General features: G+C 38.0%; 1 protein-coding gene and 1 pseudogene across 2 annotated transcripts in view; one reads left to right on the top strand and one right to left on the bottom strand.

Moving 5' to 3' along the window:
• Positions 1 to 23,435, top strand: part of TXNDC16 (thioredoxin domain containing 16) — a gene marked incomplete at both ends in the record, with an annotated part of 93,055 nt that overhangs the window by 32,132 nt on the left and 37,488 nt on the right. The window contains 3 exons of the mRNA XM_079699307.1: positions 2,020 to 2,170; positions 18,618 to 18,784; positions 19,173 to 19,233. Coding sequence (XP_079555433.1) covers positions 2,020 to 2,170; positions 18,618 to 18,784; positions 19,173 to 19,233 — 379 coding nt within the window. The remainder of the gene's footprint in view (positions 1 to 2,019; positions 2,171 to 18,617; positions 18,785 to 19,172; positions 19,234 to 23,435) is intronic.
• LOC307050837 (adiponectin receptor protein 1-like) lies at positions 20,180 to 21,403 on the bottom strand (annotated as a pseudogene). The gene has a single exon. The product of its transcript is annotated as an adiponectin receptor protein 1-like (transcript).

The following is a 23,435-nucleotide window of genomic DNA, read 5'->3' as shown; positions in this document are numbered from 1 at the left end:
ATTAATTGTTATATCATGTTGGGCCTGAGTATGTTTGAAATGTCAGTTAAGAAGGGTATATATGCTCTGTAATGGCCTATATGGGAAAAGAATCTTAAAAAGAGTTGAGATTATATATATATATATATATATATATATATATATATATATATATATCTGATTCACTTTGCTGTACACCTGAAACTAATACAACATTGTAAATCAACTATACTCCAGTATTTTTTTTTAATGGTAAAAAAATAAAAAAAAGAAGGGTATATGTGATAGGTAGTACAAGAGGTAGCATGCTGTAGAGACACCAGTACTTTCTGCTACCTCCCCATATTCCCTTCTTAAAGAATCTGTGTATAGGCCAAGAATGGTGTTACCCCTACCTCATACATATCACAGTCAATTAGGTTGGAGGTGGCCACCTGACCTAGAGTCATCCAATCCATGGACTTACCTGAGCAGATAGGATACCTTTTTCTAGGAACTTGGAATTGGGCATGGAGAAGCTGGACTATACAGCGTTTTGGCTCTCTTGCCTGCAGGAATGTTTTGCCCATGTAGAAATAAAGCAGAGAGAGTGGGGAGGTAAAAAGTGTTGATGGCCAAATGTCCCTGAACTCTTGCTGTTCAGATCTATACATTTATCCTGTGATCCAGTTACTTGAATTTTCCTTGTATTCTGTGAGATGCTCTTCTAAACTACCAGTAAATCCCCCTCACTCCCACCTTTTTGGTGTCTGTTACCTACAACGAAATGATCCCTGATTAAATAACTTTCCAACATTTTATTATTTCAGAGGTTATGATAGGTAGTCCAACCTCAGCTGGGTCCTCTTGCTCTCAACACTTTCCTTTCAGCAATATGTGACTATTTACAGTTCCTCTCAAAAAGTTATACACTTTGTTTGGGTCTTGGCTATATAGTTCCTTTTGTCTGAAATACCCATTAGTCTTATCTTCTTGGAGAAGTCATTCTCTCTTACTGTTTTCAGTCTCTGTGATGATCTCCCTTCCCTTCCCTTCCCTTCCCTTCCCTTCCCTTCCCTTCCCTTCCCTTTCTTCTCTTTCCTGACTTGAGGCAGAATTAAATATTTCTTTGTTTCTCATAGCACTTTGTATATTCTAGCACTTATGAATCACATTTTCATTTTTTTACTGAATATATGTCCTTTAGCCTAAGCCCCTCAAGGATTTGAATCATCTTATTCATCTTATTCTCTTATATTTAGCATAGGGCCTAACAGTGTAGGCATTAAGTAATCTTTGAATGATCATTTCTTTAATCACTGAATCTATTAGAAATTACTTTGCAATTAAATTTGAAATCAGTGAATCTTGGAGCTCAGTTGAAGCATGTATCAAGAATTAAAATAATATTGTAAAAATAAAAATTTGCAGTATTTTGCCAAACTCTACTAATGCCATATGGAGATTTATAAAATGCTATTTTAATTTTGGCAAACCTTACTTACTCACTGTAAGTTTATCTTTGAATTCTTATATTGAAGGGAATGCCAGAACTCAAATTATAAGCCATATTTGCTGAGTTTTGTAATATTTCAGATACAAACTCACTAACTCCCACAAAGTGTCACATGGTTTCTATCTTAAGGCATGTTTTGTCTGAAGGTTATTCAAAACAGATTTGGGTTTAAATTAAACCTAGAAAATTTGTGTTACAAAGCTTTATTTATTTAGCACAGCTATAGAAAAGCTGCTGTATTTTAAGATAATCTCATTTTCCTCAAGGTGACAGTCTTTTATCTAAAAAAAAAGATTGTGTAGACCTGTCTCTAATTTAGAAGCTACCATATGAAAGAGTTCAGGAAAAAAACTGTTTATACAACTCAGAAATTTCTTATATCCTCTTTTTTGCTTAGGTCCATTTTATTTTGTTATACTGTTTTAGGATTTTACCAAAACAGTAATTCAAAAGCATGGACAAAGAGATTTGTTATATCTTTCTGCATGGTAGAAGGATCACACGTTGAACTTCAAGTGGGTTTGTCCCTAATTTTTAATTTACAGCACTGAAGATATAGAATACGCACATCTCTATTTTTTTCATTGTAAACCAGTCTTGGACTTGACCCAGCAATGCAGGAGAACACTAATGGAACAGTCTTTGACTACACTGAACATTCATCGTTTTATTAAGACAATGGAAGCACCTCTGCTGGTATGTGTCTTATTTAAGTATATTAGATAATTCATATATAACATTTATTGTTTTGATTCACAGATATGCATTTTACGTAGATGAGCTATATCTTTTCCCCTTGGACATATTTATTTCATTTAGGCAGATTTAGGAGTAGTACCTTATTAAAGGTAGAATAGAAGATAGACTATGTATTCATAAAATGATATTTTAATGCCTTGAAGTGTTGTTGTTTTGAAAATGCCTTGAAGTGTTGTTGTTTTGAGATCCAATATAGCACTGTAATTATAATGGTAGTTGTAATGAACTGTGGAAATATTCTGTGGTAGTTATAAAGAACTGTGACCATTCTAAGATCACAAAGATTACATCATGGGTTAAGAAAAGACCTCTTTTGTGAATGTTTTGATCCCTGTTTTAAAAGTTCCTAAATATTGGAACTATAGCATTTCCAGTGCCCCACTTTCCTTACTGTCAGCCTGGAAGAATTTTAGAGAGACTCAGTAGATGATCAGCAGACTTTTCTCTCTGAAAGTTCGAAGGGTTGTCCTGAGCATATGTAAAACCTTCAGTAGGACTTCTCACTCACTATGTCCTTTTTAAATAAAAATTGTGCATATGTGCCATAAATAATCCAAACAGTGCAGCAAAGTATGAAGAATAAAAATTTTAAAAGCCACCAGTTCCCATCATTCAAAAATGAACTGTTAGATGCACACCAGTCATCTCTGCATCTGTATAGATACATACAGATAGAGGGATGAATGGATTAATGGACATATATTACATGAGTTACTTTATAGTAAGAAACATTATATTTAATCTTATTTGAATTTAATAGAAGAAAAAGAAACTGATGTGAAACTAGAGGAATTATGGAACTTTTGAGAAATTGTTTCCTCATCAGAGGGCTTTTTAGGAAATATTGTCTTAAGTGTTGAAGTGATTATGAAAAACATTAAGAAATGAAAATCATTATTTAAACAACTACAAATTTCTATTTTAGCTAATACGGATTTACTCCTTGCTGTGAAAGATGAGAATACTAACTTCTTACATTTATTTCCATCTCAGCTCCTCTTACCCTCCAGATTTTAGTTTGGTGTTATTTTACATTAAAGGTTATAATATTTATATTGTGTTCTATAACCATAATTCCCACTTTAAAAAAAAAGGCCTTTCTTCCACATTTAAATAGATTCAGAGCTCACCAGTCCCAATTTTACTGGCTTCATTCCTGAGTTCTTTATTTTGGTCAGTTTTTATTTGGTTAGATTTTGGCTTCATACAACTAAAAAAAAAAAGCAGTATGTAAATCTTTTTTCCTTTCCTTTCACTGGGAGATGAGAGGGGACATTTATCTTATTTCCATGGGGAGAATATCCTCTGAATTTGGTTTGATCTTCCATTTCACCACAAAGCCCAGGTCAGTTCCTTGTACAGTTCTTCACCATTTCTCTCCTCATTTCCTTTTCTTCCAATGTTGAGATATTAAGAATTCTGAGGATTTTATCTATTCACCAGTAGACATTATCTATAAACATTAATAAAAAATGGAAACTGGGATTCAGACTTCTGGTAAACTCTGAATGCATGATCACTGCAATTATATGCATTATTTTACTTCTAAGCATGGGAAAATAGATGCAGGTTGGAGTTTTTGTGTGTGTAGTTGTGTGTGTATATTTGTATCTATTTTAAGTAGATAGGGTACTTGGATGTTTAATTATTGTAGATATGAAAGCACAACTGTGTCTTATAATCAAGATAGGGGCATGTCATTTTAAGTCTTGACAAACTGAAAATAAATCTTAAGCATAGGAATTTTAAGTGATTTCAATCTTAAGTCAATTAAGTGAGATTCTGGCAGGCATGGAGTTACCCTAGATGCCTTCTTAAGATTCCCAGCAATGAAAACAGATGGGAAAATGGTACAATTATTGTGCTGTTGGCTAACACCAAGGACACTTTGGAATGCTGATGATCTTCTCTATGATCAGTTTAATCTGATAGAAAAATTTTTATCTGAATACTAGGAAGATTCTTCAAGTGCAAATACCTGACAAAATATTTTAAAATAGATAAATTATTATATAATCATTTTCCTGTAAATTTTTATTTATTTTTTGTTTGTGTATCTGAGATAGCTCTCTGTCTCAGACAGATCCAAAACACTTGACTTAATTTAAGCCTATTCTTATATAGGTAATTAGAAGGATGCTATTATGGTTTATTCAGTTAGCTTCTATTATTTCTTGCAGGCTCATATGGCAGTGTACAATATTATATAGCAAGGTGTTGGCTCCTGACGTTATTGTCTCATATCTTTTTTTTTTTCATTGTGGCAAAAAATGCAATTTACCCTCTTCACAATTTTTACAAATATACGGTACAGTATTGTTCACTATGTGCATGTTGTTGTACAACAGATCTCTATAACTTTTCCATCTTGAATGACTGAAACTCTGTATCCATTCAGAAACAACTCCCCTATTCTCCTCTCGTCAGCCCTGGCAACCACCATTCTACTTTCTGCTTCTGTGAGTTTGGTTACTTTAGAGACCTCTTATAAATAGAATCACACAGTATGTCTTTTTTTTTTTTTTTTTTGTGGTACGCGGGCCTCTCACTTTTGTGGCCTCTCCCGTTGCGGAGCACAGGCTCCAGACGTGCAGGCTCAGCGGCCATGGCTCACGGGCCCAGCTGCTCTGCGGCATGTGGGATCTTCCCGGACCGGGGCACGAACCCGCGTCCCCTGCATCGGCAGGCAGACCCTCAACCACTGTGCCACCAGGGAAGCCCGCAGTATGTCTTTTTATAATTAGCTTATTTCACTTAGCATGATGTCCTCCAGGTTCATCCATGTTGTAGCATTTGTTAGGATTTCCTTCTTTTTTAAGACCAAATAATATTCCATTGTGTGTGTGTGTGTGTGTGTGTGTGTGTGTGTGTGTGTGTGTACAGACATATATGTATCAATATCACGTTTTACTGATCCATTCATCCATTGATGGATGTTTAAGTTGCTTATACATCTTGACTATTGTGCATAATGCTACAATGAACATGGGTGTGCAAATATCTCTTTGAGATCCTGTTTTCTTTTGGATATATACCCAGAAATAGGATTGCTGGATCATATGGTAGTTCTATTTTTGATTTTTTGAGGAATCTCTGTACTGTTTTCCATAGTAGCTATACCATATTACATTGCTGCCAGCAGTGTGCAAGAGTTCCATTTTTCTCTACATCCTTGCTCATACTTGTTGTTTTCTGTTGTTTTTGTTATTGTATTTTTAATACTAGCCATCCTAATGATTGAGAGGTGACATTTCATTGTTGTTTTGATTTGTGTTTCATTGATGATTAGTGATATGGAGCATTTTTCATATGCTTTTTGGCCATTTATATATCTTCTTTGGAGAAATATCTGTGTAAGTCCTTTGCCCATTTTTTAATTGGTTATTTTTATTATTGTTTTTAAGTTGTAGGAGTTCTTTAAATATTCTGGATATTAACCCCTTATCTGATACATGATTTGCAATATTTTCTCCCATTTCATAGGTTACTTTTCCACTCTGTTTATTGTTCCCATTGCTGTGCAGACATTTTTAAGTTTGATGTAGTTCCATTTGTTTAGTTTTGCTTTTGTTGCCTGTGCTTGTGGTGTCATTTTCAGGAAATCATTTCCATTCCAATGTTATGAAGATTTCCCCCTATGTTTTCTTCCAGGAGTTTTATAGTTTCATGTTCTACATTTAGGTCTCTAATTCATTTTGAGTTAATTTTTGTATATGGTGTAAGATGAGGCTTCCTCTTGATTCTTTTGCATGTGGATATCTAGTTTTCCCAACACCATCTGTTGAAGAGACTATCCTTTCCCCATTATACAGCCTTAGTGCCCTTGCCAAAGATCAGTTGACCATATATGCAAGGGTTTATTTCTGGGCTCTCTATTTTGTTCCATTAGTCTATATGTCTGTCTTTATGCCAGTACTACACTGTTTTGATTACTGTAGCTTTGTAATATGTTTTGAAATCAGGAAGTGTGAGGACCCAGCTTTGTTCTTCTTTCTCAAGATTGTTTTGGCTATTTAAGGTCCCTTGAGATTCCATATGTATTTTAGGATGGCTTTTCTATTTCTGCAAAAATGCCACTGGGATTTTGAGAGGGATTGCATTGAATCTCTAGATGACTGGGTAGTATGGGTAGTATTTTAATAATGTTATATCTAATCCAAGAACATGAACATGAATGGGATGTCTTTCCATTTATTTTTGTCTCCTTTCTTTCAGCAATGTTTTGTAGTTTTCAATGTATAAGTCTTTCACTTCCTTGGTTAAGCTTATTCCTAAGTATTTAATTCTTTTTGATGCTCTTATAAATGGGATTATTTTCTTAGTTTTCTTTTCATATTGTTCATTGTTAGTGTAAGAAACACAACTGATTTTTGAGGGTTTATTTTGTATCCTGCAACTTTGCTGAATTTATTCATTAGTTCAAATAGTATTTTTGTGGAATCTTTAGGGTTTCCTACATATAAGACCATGTCATCTGTGAACAGAGATAATTTTATTTCTACCTTTCCAATTCGAATGCTTATTTCTTTTTCTTGCCTAGTTGTTCTGGGTAGGACTTCCAGTACTATTTTGAATAGAAGTGGCAAGAGTGGACATCCTTGCCTTGTTCCTGATCTTAGAGGAAAAGCATTCAGTTTTTCACCATTGAGTATGTTAGCTGTATGCTTTTCATATATGATATTTATTATGTTGAGGTAATTTCCTTCTCTTCCTAGTTTTTTAATGTTTTTATAATGAAAGGGTGTTGAATTTTGTCAAATGCTTTTTCTGCATCAATTGAGATGATTATGTGATTTTTGACCATTGTTATGTTAATGAGGTGTATTACATTTATTGATTTTCATATTTTTTTATTACATGTGTACATAGTTATTTTACTGTAGTAAGAATATAATATCAAAACAAGGCAAAGATACTACATACACCCACATAGAAAATTAGCTATTGATGGAAAATGTTTACATTTGAATAGCAATCAAAACTAAAATTTAGTTTTTTTCCTCTATTTTTAATTTATTTAAGAGGTTTCTTTTTTTTTTTGGAATTTTCTTTTATTTTATTTTTTTTATACAGCAGGTTCTTATTAGTCATCCATTTTATACACATCGGTGTATACATGTCAATCCCAATCTCTCAATTCATCACACCACCACCACCACCACCCCCGCCGCTTTCCCCCGTTGGTGTCCATAAGTTTGTTCTCTACATCCGTGTCTATTTCTGCCTTGCAAACCGGTAGATCTGTACCATTTTTCTAGGTTCCACGTATATGTGTTAATATACGATATTTGTTTTTCTCTTCCTGACTTACTTCACTCTGTACGACAGTCTGTAGGTCCATCCACGTCTCTACAAATGACCCAATTTCATTCCTTTTTATGGCTGAGTAATATTCCATTGTATATATGTACCACATCTTCTGTATCCATTTGTCTATCAATGGACATTTAGGTTGCTTCCATGACCTGGCTATTATAAATAGTGCTGCAGTGAACATTGGGGTGCATGTGTCTTTTTGAATTATGGTTTTCTCTGGGTATATGCCCAGTAGTGGGATTGCTGGGTCATATGGTAATTCTATTTTTAGTTTTTTAAGGAACCTCCATAGTGGCTGTATCAATTTACATTCCCACCAACAGTGCAAGAGGGTTCCCTTTTTGCCACAACCCCTCCAGCATTTGTTGTTTATAGATATTCTGATGATGCCCATTCTAACTGGTGTGAGGTGATACCTCATTGTAGTTTTGATTTGCATTTCTCTAATAATTAGTGACGTTGAACAGCTTTTCATGTGCTTCTTGGACATCTGTATGTCCTCTTTGGAGAAACATCTATTTAGGTCTTTTGCCCATTTTTGGATTGGGTTATTTGTTTTTTTAATATTGAGCTGCATGAGCTGTTTATATATTTTGGAGATTAATCCTTTGTCCATTGATTTGCTTGCAAATATTTTTTCCCATTCTGAGGGTTGTCTTTTCGTCTTGTTTGTAGTTTTCTTTGCTTTGCAAAAGCTTTTAAGTTTTATTAGGTCCCATTTGTTTATTTTTGTTTTTATTTCCATTACTCTAGGAGGTGGATCAAAGAAAATCTTGCTGTGATTTATGTCAAAGAATGTTCCTCCTAAGTTTTCCTCTAAGAGTTTTATAGTGTCCGGTCTTACATTTATATCTCTAATCCATTTTGAGTTTATTTTTGTGTATGGTGTTAGGGAGTGTTCTTATTTCATCCTTTTACATGTAGCTGTCCAGTTTTCCCAGCACCACTTATTGAAGAGGCTGTCTTTTCTCCATTGTACATCCTTGCCTCCTTTGTCATAGATTAGTTGACCATAGGTGCATGGGTTTATCTTTGGGCTTTCTATCGTGTTCCATTAATCTCTATTTCTGTTTTTGTGCCAGTTCCATATTACGTTGAATACTGTAGCTTTGTAGTATAGTCTGAAGTAAGGGAGTCTGATTCCTCCAGCTCCGTTTTTTTCACTCAAGACTGCTTTGGCTATTTGGGGTCTTTTGTGACTCCATACAAGTTTTAAGATTGTTTGTTCTAGTTCTGTAAAAAAAAAAAAAAAAAAAAAAAGGCGAGTGGTAGTTTGATAGGGATTGCATTGAATCTGTAGATTGCTTTGGGTAGTATAGTCATTTTCACAATATTGATTCTTCCAATCCAAGAACATGGTATATCTCTCCATCTGTTGGTATCATCTTTAATTTTTTTCAACAGTGTCTTATAGTTTTCTACATACAGGTCTTTTGTCTCCCTAGATAGGTTTATTCCTAGGTATTTTATTCTTTTTGTTGCAATAGTAAATGGGAGTGGTTCCTTAATTTCTCTTTCAGATTTTTCATTAGTGTATAGGAATACAAGAGATTTCTGTGCATTAATTTTGTATCCTGCAGCTCTACCAAATTCATTGATTAGCTCTAGTAGTTTTCTGGTGGCATCTTTAGGATTCTCTATGTATAGTATCATGTCATCTGCAAACAGTGAGAGCTTTATTTCTTCTTTTCCAATTTGTATTCCTTTTTTTGTTTTGTTCTGGTTTTTTTTTTGCGGTACTCAGGCCTCTCACTACTGTGGTCTCTCCCGCTGCGGAGCACAGACTCCGGACGCGAAGGCTCAGTGGCCATGGCGCACAGGCCCAGCCGCTCTGCGGCATGTGGTATCCTCCCGGACCGGAGCACGAACCCGCGTCCCCAGCATCAGCAGGAGGACTCTCAACCACTGTGCCATCAGGGAAGCCCCTGTATTCCTTTTATTTCTTTTTCTTCTCTGATTGCTGTGGCTAGGACTTCCAAAACTATGTTCAGTAATAGTGGCGAGAGTGGACATCCTTGTCTTGCTCCTGATCTTAGAGGAAATGCTTTCAGTTTTTCACCATTGAGAATGATGTTTGCTGTGGGTTTGTTGTATATGGCCTTCATTATGTTGAGGTAGGTTCCCTCTATGCCCACCTTCTGGAGAATTTTTATGATAAATGGGTGTTGAATTTTGTCAAAAGCTTTTTCTGCATCTATTGAGATGATCATATGGTTTTTATTCTTCAATTTGTTAATATGGTGTATCACATTGATTGATTTGCATATATTGAAGAATCCTTGCATCCCTGGGGTAAATCCCACTTGATCATGGTGTATAATCCTTTTAATGTGTTGTTGGATTCCGTTTGCTAGTATGTTGTTGAGGGTTTTTGCATCTATATTCATCAGTGATACTGGTCTGTAATTTTCAGTTTTGGTAGTATCTTTGGTTTTGGTATCAGGGTGATGGTGGCCTCGTAGAATGAGTTTGGGAGTGTTCCTTCCTCTGCAGTTTTTTGGAAGAGTTTGAGAAGGATGGGTGTAGCTCTTCTCTAAATGTTTGATAGAGTTCACCTGTGAAACCATCTGGTTCTGGACTTTTGTTTGTTGGAAGTTTTTTTTTTTTTTTTTTTGGTGGTACGCGGGCCTCTCACTGTTGTGGCCTCCCCCTTTGCGGAGCACAGGCTCCGGACGCGCAGGCTCAGCGGACATGGCTCACGGGCCCAGCCGCTCCGCAGCATGTGGGATCCTCCCAGACCGGGGCACGAACCCGTGTCCCCTGCATCGGCACGCGGACTCTCAACAACTGCGCCACCAGGGAAGCCCTGTTGGAAGATTTTTAATCACAGTTTCAATTTCATTACTTGTGATTGGTCTGTTCATATTTTCTATTTCTTCCTGGTTCAGTCTTGGAAGTTTATACCTTTCTAAGAATTTGTCCATTTCTTCCAGGTTGTCCATTTTATTGGCATAGAGTTGCTTGTAGTAGTCTCTTAGGATGCTTTGTATTTCTGCGGTGTCTGTTGTAACTTCTCTTTTTTCATTTCTAACTTTATTGGATCTGAGTCCTCTCCCTCTTTTTCTTGATGAGTCTGGCTAATGGTTTATTAATATTGTTAATCTTCTCAAAGAACCAGCTTTTAGTTTTATTGATCTTTGCTATTGTTTTCTTTGTTTGTATTTCATTTATTTCTGCTCTGATCTTTATGATTTCCTTCCTTCTGCTAGCTTTGTGTTTTGTTTGTTCTTCTTCCTCTAGTTCCTTTAGGTGTAAGGTTAGATTGTTTATGTGAGATTTTTCTTGTTTCTTGAGGTAGGCTTCTATAGCTATAAACTTCCCTCTTAGAACTGCTTTTGCTGCATCCCATAGGTTTTGGATTGTCGTGTTTTCATTATCATTTGTTTGTAGGTATTTTTTGCTTTCTTCTTTGATTTCTTCAGTGATCTAGTGGTTATTTAGTAACGTATTGTTTACTCTCCATGTGTTTGTGTTTTTTACGTTTTTTCCCTGTAATTGATTTCTAATCTCATAGTGTTGTGGTCAGAAAAGATGCTTGATATGATTTCAATTTTCTTAAATTTACTGCGGCTTGATTTGTGACCCAAGATGTGATCTATCCTGGAGAATGTTCCGTGCACACTTGAGAAGAAAGTGTAATCTGCTGTTTTTGGATGGAATGTCCTATAAATATCAATTAAATCTATCTGGTCTATTGTGTCATTTAAAGCTTGTGTTTCCTTATTAATTTTCTGTTTGGATGATCTGTCCATTGGTGTAAGTCAGGTGTTAAAGTCCCCCACTATTATTGTGTTGCTGTCAATTTCCTCTTTTATAGCTGTTAGCAGTTGCCTTATGCATTGAGGTGCTCCTATGTTGAGTGCATATATATTTACAATTGTTATATCTTCTTCTTTGTTTGATCCCTTGATCATTATGTAGTGTCCTTCTTTGTCTCTTATAACATTCTTTAATTTAAAGTCTATTTTATCTGATATGAGTATTGCTACTCCAGCTTTCTTTTGATTTCCATTTCCATGGAATATCTTTTTCCATCCCCTCACTTTCAGTTTGAATGTGTCCCTAGGTCTGCCGTGGATCTGTTGTAGACAGCATAAATATGGGTCTTGTTTTTGTATCCATTCAGGAAACCCGTGTCTTTTTGTTGGAGCATTTAATCCATTCCCGTTTAAGGTAATTATTGATATGTATGTTCCTATGACCATTTCCTTAATTGTTTTGGGTTTGTTTTTGTAGGTCCTTTTCTTGTCTTGTGTTTCCCACTTAGAGGAGTTCCTTTAGCATTTGTTGTAGAGCTGCTTTGGTGGTGCTGAATTCTCTTAGCTTTTGCTTGTCTGTAAAGCTTTTGATTTCTCCATCAAATCTGAATGAGATCCTTGCCAGGTAGAGTAATCTTGGTTGTAGGTTCTTCCCTTTCATCACTTTAAGTATATCTTGCCACTCCCTTCTGGCTTGTAGAGTTTCTGCTGAGAAATCAGTTGTTAACCTTATGGGAGTTCCATTGTATGTTATTTATCATTTTTCCCTTGTTGCTTTCTATAATTTTTCTTTGTCTTTAATTTTTGCCTATTTGATTCCTATGTGTCACAATCGTGTTTCTCCTTGGGTTTATCCTGTATGGGACTCTCTGCACTTCCTGGACTTGGGTGGCTATTTCCTTTCCCATGTTAGGGAAGTTTTTGACTATAATCCCTTCAAACATTTTCTCAGGTCCTTTCTCTCTCTCTTCTCCTTCTGGGACCCCTATAATGCGAATGTTGTTGTGTTTAGTGTTTTCCCGGAAGTCTCTTAGGCTGTCTTCATTTCTTTTCATTCTTTTTCCTTTATTCTGTTCCACAGCAGTGAATTCCACTATTTTGTCTTCCAGGTCACTTATCCTTTCTTCTGCCTCAGTTATTCTGCTATTGATTCCTTCTAGTGTATTTTTCATTTCAGTTATTGTGTTGTTCATCTCTGTTTGTTCGTTCTTTAATTCTTCTAGGTCTTTGTTAAACATTTCTTGCATCTTCTCGATCTTTGCCTCCATTCTTTTTCCGAGGTCCTGGGTCATCTTCACTATCATTCTGAATTCTTTTTCTGGAACGTTGACTATCTCCACTTCATTTAGTTGTTTTTCTGCGGTAGAGAGCAGAACAACTTCATCTGGTAGAGAGCCCTCTGCCTTTTCATTGTGTCTATCTTTCTGTGAATGTGGTTTTTGTTCCACAGGCTGCAGGATTGTAGTTCTTCTTGTTTCTGCTGTCTGCCCTCTGGTGGATGAGGCTATCTAAGAGGCTTGTGCAGGTTTCCTGATGGGAGGGACTGGTGGTGGGTAGAGCTGGCTGTTGCTTTGGTGGGCAGAGCTTAGTAAAACTTAATCCACTTGTCTGCTGATGGGTGGGGCTGGGTTCCCTCCTTGTTGGTTGTTTGGCCTGAGGCGACCCAACTCTGGAGCCTATGTGGGCTCTTTGTGGGGGCTAATGGCGGACTCTGGGAGTTCTCACGCCAAGGAGTACTTCTCAGAACTTCTGCTGCCAGTGTCCTTGTCCTCACGGTGAGACACAGCCACTGCCCGCCTCTGAAAGAGACCCTCCAACACTAGCAGGTAGATCTTATTCAGTCTCCTATGGGGTCACTGCTCCTTTCCCTTGGTCCCAATGCACACACTACTTTGTGTGTGCCCACCAAGAGTAGAGTCTCTGTCTCCCCCAGTCCTGTCAAAGTCCTGCAATCAAATCCCATTAGCCTTCAAAGTCTGATTCTCTAGGAATTCCTCCTTTCGTTGCTGGACCCCCAGATTGGGGAGCCTGACATGGGGCTCAGAACCTTCACTCCAGTGGGTGGACTTCTGTGGTATAAGTGTTCTCCAGTTTGTGAGTCAGCCACGCATCAGTTTTGGGATTTGATTTTATTGTGTTTGCGCTCCTCCGGCCGTTTCAGTGTGGCTTCTCCTTTGTCTTTGGGTGTGGGGTATCTTTTTTGGTGAGTTCCAGTGTCTTCCTGTCGATGATTGTTCAGCAGTTAGTTGTGATTCTGGTGTTCTTGCACGAGGGAGCGAGAGCACATCCCTCTACTCCGCCATCTTGAACCAATCCTGCATCCCAGGAATCAATCCCTCTTGGTCATGGTGTTTAATCCTTTTAAAGTGCTGTTGAATTCATTTTATTAGTATTTTATTGAGGATATTTGCATGAGTTTTCATCAGGGATATTTGTCTGTAGTCTTCTTTTCTTATAGTATCTTTGTCTGGTTTTGGTATGAGAGTAATGTTGGCCTCATACAATAAGGTTGGAAGTGTTCCCTCCTCTTCATTTTTTTGGAAGAGTTTGAGAAGGATTGGCATTAATTCTTTTGAAATGTGTGATAGAATTCTACAGTGAAGTCATCTCTGCCTGCACTTTACTATGTTAGGAGATTTTTGATTGCTGATTCAGTCTCTACTTACTAGTTATATGTTCAGAGTTTCTATTTCTTCTTGATTCAGTCTTTTTTTTGGCCATGCTGTGTGGCATATGGGATCTTAGTTCCCCAACCAGGGGTCAAACCTGTGCCCTCTGCAGTGGGAGCATGGAGTCTTAACCACTGCACCACCAGGGAAGTCCTTGATTCAGTCTTGGTAGGTGTATATATCTAGGAGTTTATCAGTTTCTTCTAGTTTATCTAATTTGGTGGTGTATAATAGTTCATAGCAGTCTCTTATAGTCCTTCATTTTCTTATATCATTTTTTGAAAATTTCTAAGTTGTAATCTCACCCCTGGTGCAAGAGTGCTTCTGTCACTTTTGTATATTTTATACTAATTTATAATTTTAAAAATATACATATTTTTATAGATATATAAAATTATTAGTAATTTTTATGGTACTGCTAGCAATCTTCTTGGTACTACTCTATTACTTTTTCTACCTATCAAGGACATTTGTAATTTTGTCTTTTGTCTAATGGAATGGATTATAACTTTATAATTAAGGAACCACAGGGTTTTAGAAGTATACCAGCTTGTATGGAAAGGGACAGAAACAGCACAAAATGAAAAGAAGTCTTTAGACTCCCCATATTCTATGGACAGGAAATGACTGAGAAATCTGCTCAGCTGCAGACACGGGCTCCTTTTTTTTTAAGCAAGAAAGGATGAGTTGGAGGGCAAGTCAAGAGCCCAAATATGTAAACCAGAGCCTCAGAGAACAAACCCTTAGGGAGTAGGACTGAGCCCTAATCAAGGAACTGGCCCATATGCCTGAATGGGCTTCAGAATCCCTATACACTAATGACCATTTTATGCTTCGCTTTCTCCCCTTTCAAACAGTAATGTATATAGTGGTTATCTTTTGACTGTTCCATCATTGTCTATTGAGAATGGGGAAAAATAATTCATTCATTTCTTCAAATTGAGAGGAACAGTTCTCAAGGAGCTATATCCAAGAGACCACACTGGACCTGAATGTAGATGATGAGATCTTAGAGTTTGCATTGGTCTCAAAGTCTGATGGGATGAGGCTTGGAAATCTTGGAGAGAAGTGTTATTTGCTTGTGATAGGGGTGGAAATTGTAGCCAGAGAGTAGACCATTGACTACAACAATTCATATGTGTCCCACTTGCAAAATATACTCACTTCTCTCTCCAAGCCCCCCAAAGCCTCATCCTATCAGACTTTGATTAAGTTTTCCAAAGATGGCAATAACAACTCTCCCATCTCATAAACTCTTCTTATCATGTGACATTATCAATGTGCCTGTCCAGTGGTAGAGTCTGTCTTCTCTCCTTGGACATGATTGAGCCTTTGTGACTGCCTTGACCAGTAGAATAAGGCTGAAATGATGATATGTGGCTTCTGAGGCTATATGTCATAAAATGCCATGTGCTTCTGCCTTGCTGTCTTTGATTGCTCATTCTTAAAACCCAGCTACTTTTCTGTGAAATTAAGCCTGAGGAGAAGTCATGTGAAGAGGAATTGAGGTCCGCAGCCCACTGTTCTGGCTGAGCTCATAATAGTCAGCAACAGCTTGCTAGCCAGTGAATGAGCCATCTTTAAAGTGGAACCTTCACCCTCCAGTCGAAATGCCCCACTAATGCAATGTGAACCAGAGATGAGCTTGCAGACATATGGTCAAAATAAATGATTCTTGTTATTTTAAGCCATCAGGTGTTGGCGTGCTTTGCTACATACACAGTGATAGATGCTTGGAACACACCCTCATCTGTTTCTATGGCATTAACTACACTGATTCTCAGATTTGAATTTTCAGGTCAGATGTTTCTTCAGAGTTCCTGTCCCATATATTTAACTACTAACTAGATGTCTTTCTCCTAAGCTCTACATGTCCGGCATTAATGTGTTATCCTTTACCATCTGTTCTTGCTCCATTATCTTGGTTAATTTATTGTCCAGTCATTCATGGCAGAAACCTGGAAAACCATTCTCAACTCCTACAACTCTCTGCATGTAATTTTAGATCTTAAATATCTTTTGAATTCTTCATTCTAACAGCCAGCGCTTTAATCCAGGTTCTCCCTCTCTCTCGTGTACTATTTTAGCAATAGCAACTGATCTGGTCTATATTGTATTCCTGTACTTCACTCTCTTTAAGTTTTTGCTCTCTGTTGCTTGCAGAGTGATATGTTTTATTTATTTATTTATTTATTTATTTATTTATTTATTTATTTATTTATAACACATCTTTATTGAGATATAGTTCACATACCATTTAATTCACCCATTTAAATTGTAGGATTCATTGGTTTTTAGTATATGTTTTTTTGTTTCTGTTCTTTGGGTTTTTTTTGGCCACATGGCCTGTGGGATCTTAGTTCCCCAGAGTCTTAACCACTGTACCACCAGGGAAGTCCCTTTTTTCTTTTTTCTTTTAAACAGAGTGATATATTTTAAATACACATATATGATCTTGTTACAATAATTTTTGCAGTTCCTAACTGGCTTCCAATTATTTACAGAATAAAGCCCTACCTTCTTAGGAGGATATATATAGTTTTTAATGATTTGGCCCCTTGCCAGATCTCCAGCCTTACTGTCTGTTCCCCCTTTTTACGTTTTTAATACTAAATTTCTTATAGTCCTCCAAATACACAAAGAAAAAAACCAGGCTTTTCTACTCCTTCAGGCTGTAATACCCATTCAGGTTTTGGCATAATTCAGCTCTGTGTTGTTGTAGCACTGAGGTTCCCACCTTCTCGCTGGCTGATGGCTGGTGTTGCTCTTACCTCCTACAGGCTGTTCTCAGATCCTGACCACGTGGCCCCCTCAAAAAATTGCAGTTTTCTCCCTCAAAGCCAGGAGACAATCTCACTCCTTTGTGCTATGACAGTCTTACATGGTGTGACCTAATCAAGGGAATGACTATGCTATAAGTAGCACCCATACTCAAGGAATTAGGATTATACAAAATGTGTCCACCAGGAATCTTGGGGACCATCTTAGAATTCTGCTTACCACAGGTAAATATAGATTTCTCTGTGAAAACTTTTATGATTAAAAAAACCTCAATAATTAGAAAATTTACAAGAATGCATCTTCCCGTGTATCTGCTTTTATCCACTATGCTGGTTACTCAGTGGGCTCTTTCAGTCTGGCAGCTCATGCTTCTTCAGTTGTGGGAAACTTTTGTGTGTATTTCAGTGATGATTTCTTCCCTCTGTTTTCTCCCTTCTCTCTTTCTGGGACTCCTATTTGAATGTTGGACCTCTTGAACTAGTCCCTCAATTTTATCTCTTCTATTATCCATTTGTCTTTTGCTATACTTTCTGGCAGATTTATTCAACTTTATTTTTCATTTCTTTATGGATAGTCTATCTTCCCATCCTTTTGAGCTTATCAATGGTGGTTTTCTGAACCTTCTTCTGAATAGTCTGTTTCCTCCACGTTACTTGTTTTTCTGTTTGTTCTGGTCTCTGTCTTTCATGTTAGAGGCTTTCCTTAGATGCTTGTTACTCCTTGTTCATGATTTAGAATATGAAACTAAAAAAGCTGATTGGAAATTCTGAGGCTGTAGATCAGACTTGTTAACTCTGAGCTCCATAGGGTGATTGGATCTGGGCTGCTTTCTGGTGAACCTCAATGTCAGTAGCTTTAGACTTTTTCTTGTGGTTACTCAAGATCCCCAGAAAAGGAACTTCCAGTTTTCTGCTGGTGTACAGAAGTCTGGATGCTAGCATACTGGAAACTAACTGGGAAAGGGCTAAAAGAAGTCTCAGCATTTGGGTACTCAATCCCCCTGCTTTGGGTATGGTATTCCCACTCTCAGCTGTTCCTGCAGTCCGGCCAGATTTCTTCTGGTGTGAGGGAGGGACCTAAGTTCATGGAGTTGGGGAGGGAAATCTAGGGATCTAATGCTTCCCCAAAGGTTTTTACCTATTCCTCCTTATTTTGGAGCCTTCCTGCTATTCCCCTTCCAATATTTCTCTCCCAGTTCCAGAGATGCCAGGCAGTGACAGTTCCTGAGCAATTTTAGGATTCTGCAGTTAAAGTGAAATTGTCTCTTAGCTTTTCCTCTCTCATGGCTTTAGGGTTTTGTTCTCCAGCTTCCAAAATTTTGCTGCCTTTTCTCTTTTCCTTTTTTCACATATGTATGTTTATCTCTTTTGAAAAATCCTACTGCTGTAGTTGTGCTGGGATTTCTGGAGGGGGTGAAATCAGATGTGTATATTCAAGCTGATGTCAACTCAGATGTTCCTTATTGTTCTGTAATATGTCATTATATGTTAAATTCTTATGTGGAAGTATTTGTTCCTTAGTTATCTGTTTTGTTTCAAATATCTATCTCTTTATTTATCAGTACCACAGTTTTTTATTATTTTTTTGTTTGTTTCTTTATAATATCCTTATTCTTTATGGTAGTAAATTTGTTTAACTCCTTGTAAAATTTGTTAGTTTCATAATGCTCAAACTATATAGGTACACTGGGAGCATTAAACTTAGAAAATCATGAGACCATTTCTGTTAATGTTAATGGATTTATTTCACAGACTTGTTTTTTCACTCGTCTTTATTGATAAGAATTAGCAGGGTTTAAATCCAAATGTTGGAACATTATTATCATATAGTAAAGACGTTTTGTTCTTTTTCTAAATGAAGACTGAAGTTGCTGAAGATCCTCAACAAGTTTCAACTGTTCATCTTCAACTAGGATTACCACTGGTTTTTATTGTTAGTCAACAAGCTACATATGAAGCTGATAGAACAACTGCAGAATGGGTTGCTTGGCGTCTTCTGGGAAAAGCAGGAGTTCTGCTCTTGTTAAGGTATTTTAAGCATAAAGTAGTCACTATACTGTATTTAGCAGAACACTAATATTTTTCTTATATGGCAATCTGTTCACTTATAAATAAAATCAGATCTCTTATGGACTCTAATATAGTTAAAACCAGTTGCTGAGCTAAAGTCTTTAATTATCAGCTTGATTAATATTTAGACCTTTAAACTTTGCTAAATGAAGCTGTAGATTAAGACAGAGGGTAGAAAATCTGATCTGTATTTATATGTAAAATTTCTCAGACTCACTAAATTGTAATCTTTCTTCATAAACATTTTTTAGTATAAGAACTTACAGCTCTATTTTAGATTGACATCCTGGATGACTATTATTCTTGAGATTAACAACATAAAACATTTATTTCCATTTGGAAAAAGGGACTCTTTGGAAGTGGACATTCCTCAGAATGCTAATGTGGTCTTCAAAAGAGCAGAAGAGGTTAGTCATTTTATGTATTGGTCTACAGTGTCTGCTTATTTAATACACGCGGTCCTAAAGTAACATACACTTACTATAGGAAAATTCTGTGAATTGCCACTATTCAAAGATAATTGCTGTTAACATTTTGGTGTGTTTTTTTTCATCTGTTACTCTGTCTCTCCATGTGTGTGTGTGTGTGTTTATTTAAATATATATGTATTCTTTATTAATTTTGTTTTTGAATGCCAAGTGTCTCCTGTACTCTTTTATTATCATCATAGTCTTTGCATCAAGATACATAGCAATGATAGCAGGTTTCTTTTTAAAGCTTAGTATTAAATATTAAATATCTTTCCCCACTTTAATTTTACATTACTCTGCCAAGAAAAAAATTAAAACTCAAGTTATCTGAAGCCTGGACACATGTCCATGATTAGCCGGGCTGTGTAAAAGTTGGTGGCTTTGTTCTTCCTGCTGTGTGAGCAGGTCCAGGCCCTAAAAAGATGGACGAGGTTATCATTGTTTTTCAAAAGTGTGCTACAAAAACGGATGGCCTGTTATAAGCCAGGTTACAAAGTCAAGACAGGGGTGAGGGAGGGACAGTTTCTTCTAGAAACAGAATTTCTGAAGAGTTCCAGTCCATTTTCCCCAGAATGGTTGGAGGGGGGATAAAATCTCAACATGAGTTTCAAAGCCCCATCTCTGTGAGGGTACAGTAGTTGCCTTACGGAGGAAGGTGTGGCTCAGTGGTGAGGCGGCCACGTCTGCCCATCCCCACTGCTCTCAGCGAGGGAATGGAGAGTTTACTGCCCAGTGAGTGTGAGGTGGGCTGAAGGTCGGTTGGTATTGAATTCTCTAAGAGGTTTCTTCTAGAAACAGACAACTCAGACCCTTGCTCTCACTTCAGCAAAGAAGTTATTTTAAAAGCACTTGGGAAGTTCCTCCTGCGCCCTTGCAGGGTGGCTCAGAGGAGGGAGTCGTCAGTACAGCCCCCTTCCAGGCCATATCGGAACTCCTGAAAGTTGGAGACCCCATAGAAGCGGACGAAGGCAGCTGCCACCACCAGGACATGGAAGATCTGATGAGACTAGAACCATATGTCGGATTTTCCAGGGAAGAAGTGCTCGGGAATCCATGCGGCATAAAGGCCAGCTCTGGTGATGTACATCACAGCCATGAGGAAGAACCAGCCCATCTGGCCCACCGTGGTGGCCTTGATGAAGCCCTCTGCGATTGTAAAGTGTGCAGCATAAAGGCCAGCTCTGGTGACGTACATCACGGCCATGAGGAAGAACCAGCCCATCTGGCTCACCGTGGTGGCCTTGACGAAGCCCTCCGCGATTGTAAAGTGCATGGTGGGCACGATGCCGCTCAAGCCAAGCCCCAGGAGCACCCCTGCTCTTGTCTGCCAGTGCTTAGGAGTGGCAAACTGGTGCCACTGCACCACAATGATGGCAGAGGTGCCCACACTGGAGACGTAGGTGAGCCGTGGCTGTGGGGAGCAGTAGAAGGAGTAACAGAGCTAGGGGACAAAGCTCCCTGTAATCAGCAGGGCAATCCCTGAATAATCCAGTTGGGAAAAGGTCCAAGAGACCTTCTCTGAGTGATAATAGACAGTGTGAAAGAGCCAGGAGAAGCTGAGGCAGAGCACCGCACCCAGGAAGAACATCCCGAACACCACCTTCTCCTGAAGGGGGGCCGTGAAGTACATGTTTGATCTGAGCATGGTCAGGATTCCCAGAAAGAGAAACAGCAAAAAACCAAGCAGGTGGGTCCAGATGTTGCCGGTCTCCGTGTGGATGCGGAAGATGCTCTTGAAGCAGGCCTGGAAGGAGGGCACGGGCGGCCTGTGGCCGTGCAGCAGGTAATCGTCCTTCAGCCAGTCGGGGAGCACGTCGTGCGGGATGACCCTCCAGCGCCCCTCCCAGACCTTATGCACAAACTCCGCCATCTTCTCCATGGCATGGTGGGCTTGCAGGGGAAGTGTCAGCCCCCGCCCCTCCTCCTCCTCTTCCTGAGGCACTGGGCATGCCTGCTCTTCTTCAGCTTTGGTTGGGCTGGCGATGCCCTGCTTGCCTAGCTCCTCTAGCAGGGGGCCCAGCTCAGCCAGCTCTGCTGTGTCAGCCTCCCTGTTCCCGGCAGGAGCCCCATTGCCCTGGGCCACCACAGGTCCTTTGTGAGAAGACATCTGGCTGGTACCTCAATGCCCTGTGGGGAAAGGGTGGGGTCTCTCGGGCCCAGGGAGCAGAGAGTTCCCTGTGATGGAAGACAGGCGGGTGGCGGGCTCTTCTCGGGGCTGCGGACCCCGCCCTACATCCCGCGGCACTGGAGGCAGCCTGTGGCCAAGTGGTGCGAATCTTCTGCCTATCTATATATTGTAAAGAAATTTAGGATCATGCTATATATCCTGCTTTTCATATACAGTTATATTTCATTACTTGCTATTGTGCTGTGATGCCTGCCTTTGTACACTGTTTTGGACATCACTGATTCTTTCCTTTTGCTAAATTTCTGGAAGTAAGTTTTATTAAAGGAAATGGGAATTTGTAAGACTTTTAAAATACATTGTCAAATTTCCCTACAGAAGGGTTATACTTTTACCAGCAGGGTTTGGAATTTCTTGTTTCTCATACATCTTTGCCAGTACTGAACAGTAATCTTAAAAAAAAAATCATTTCTATACACAAAAAAAGTTTCAGTATTAATTTGCATGTCTTTGATAACTTTGACTAGTTAGGTCATTTGTATTTCCTCTGTAAATTTCTGTTAATGTCCCTTTTTCCTTAAATTTTTCTTATTAAGAACTCTTTAATTCTGAACATCTTGTAAATATTATATACATATGCTAAAAAATTATTGATATGTTTATGAACTGCCAGACAGTTTAAACTTAAATTCCCTTGTATAAGTCTATGATAGGAATACTGGGTTAAAGAGTCAGAAGACTTGGATTCTGTTCCTGCTAGTTCTGGGTCCAGATAACTGAATTAACTTCTTCAAGCTCAGATTTCTCATTTGTGAAATAGTCATAAAACCTCCCCTTCTAACTTACAAGAAGTTTTATAAGACCAAATAGGAAAATACTTTGAGAACTGTAGTATTGTTCAGATGTGTACACCGTGGGGCTAGTATGCTTTGCTTTTTGACCAGGTAATGGAAAGAATACTTTCTGAAGCTATTTTTTTTTACTATTAGGTAAAGACCCCTAAGTAGGAAATTACTTTATTTGTTATCGGGAAATAGGTTTTGTAGAAGAATTAAAGTTCATGTTGTTGTCCCAGTGTATACAAAAGTTATATATACACTATACTGTAGTCTAGTAAGTGTGCCATAGCATTATGTCTAAAAAAACAATGTATATGCCTTAATTAAAAAATTCCTTATTGCTAAAAAATGCTAACCATCATCTGAGCCTTCAGTGAGTTGTAATCTTTTTGCTTGTGGGGGGTCCCACCTTGATGTTGATGTGGCTGCTAACCGACCAGGGCAGTGGCTGCGGCAGTTTCTTAAGATCAGACGACAGTGAAGTTTGCCCTGTTGATCGACTCTTCCTTTCATGAATGATTTCTCTGTAGTATGCTACAGAGCGATGCTGCTTGGTAGAATTTTACCCAGAGTAGAACGTCTTTCACAATTGGAATCCATCCTCTCAGACCCTGCTGCTGCTTTATCAACTTAGCTTTTGTAATATTCTCAATCCTTTGCTGTCGTTTCAACAGTCTTCACAGCATCTTCACTAGGAGTGGATTCCATCTCAAGAAACCACTTTCTTTGCTCATCCATAAGAAGCAACTCCTCATCCCTTCAAGTTTTGTCATGAGGTTGCAGCAGGGATAATTTACTAAAATAATCCAGTGGCCTAAAATTTCATGTTTTAAAAATGTTTTGGTTGAGGCTTAGTGAAAGAAATTTTAATGGAATAATTTCAATGGAATAGAATTTGGTATTCTTAAAATACCTAGGGGCAGATAGTATTTTTATGTTTATGGCTAAATAGGCAATTCAAGTTTTTAGTGGAAATTTTTTAGATCAAGTATTATTTTGAATATTTCTATAGAATACAAAATAATTTTGTCTCTGCAATAAAATTGTATATATTTTTATACCTCAATTGTATTGAGGTAGGACTTACTGTTATATGTAAAATGCTTCAGATGTCAGTGTGATGTAATTGTGACAAGAAGCAAGCGAGACTTTCAGTTCTTTTTTGCCCTCTTTTT

This window comes from Hyperoodon ampullatus (genome assembly GCF_949752795.1).
Source record: "Hyperoodon ampullatus genome assembly, chromosome: 3".
NCBI lineage: Eukaryota > Metazoa > Chordata > Mammalia > Artiodactyla > Ziphiidae > Hyperoodon > Hyperoodon ampullatus.
Note: the sequence above shows the minus strand (reverse complement) of the source record. Positions and strands in the feature narration are given on the sequence as shown.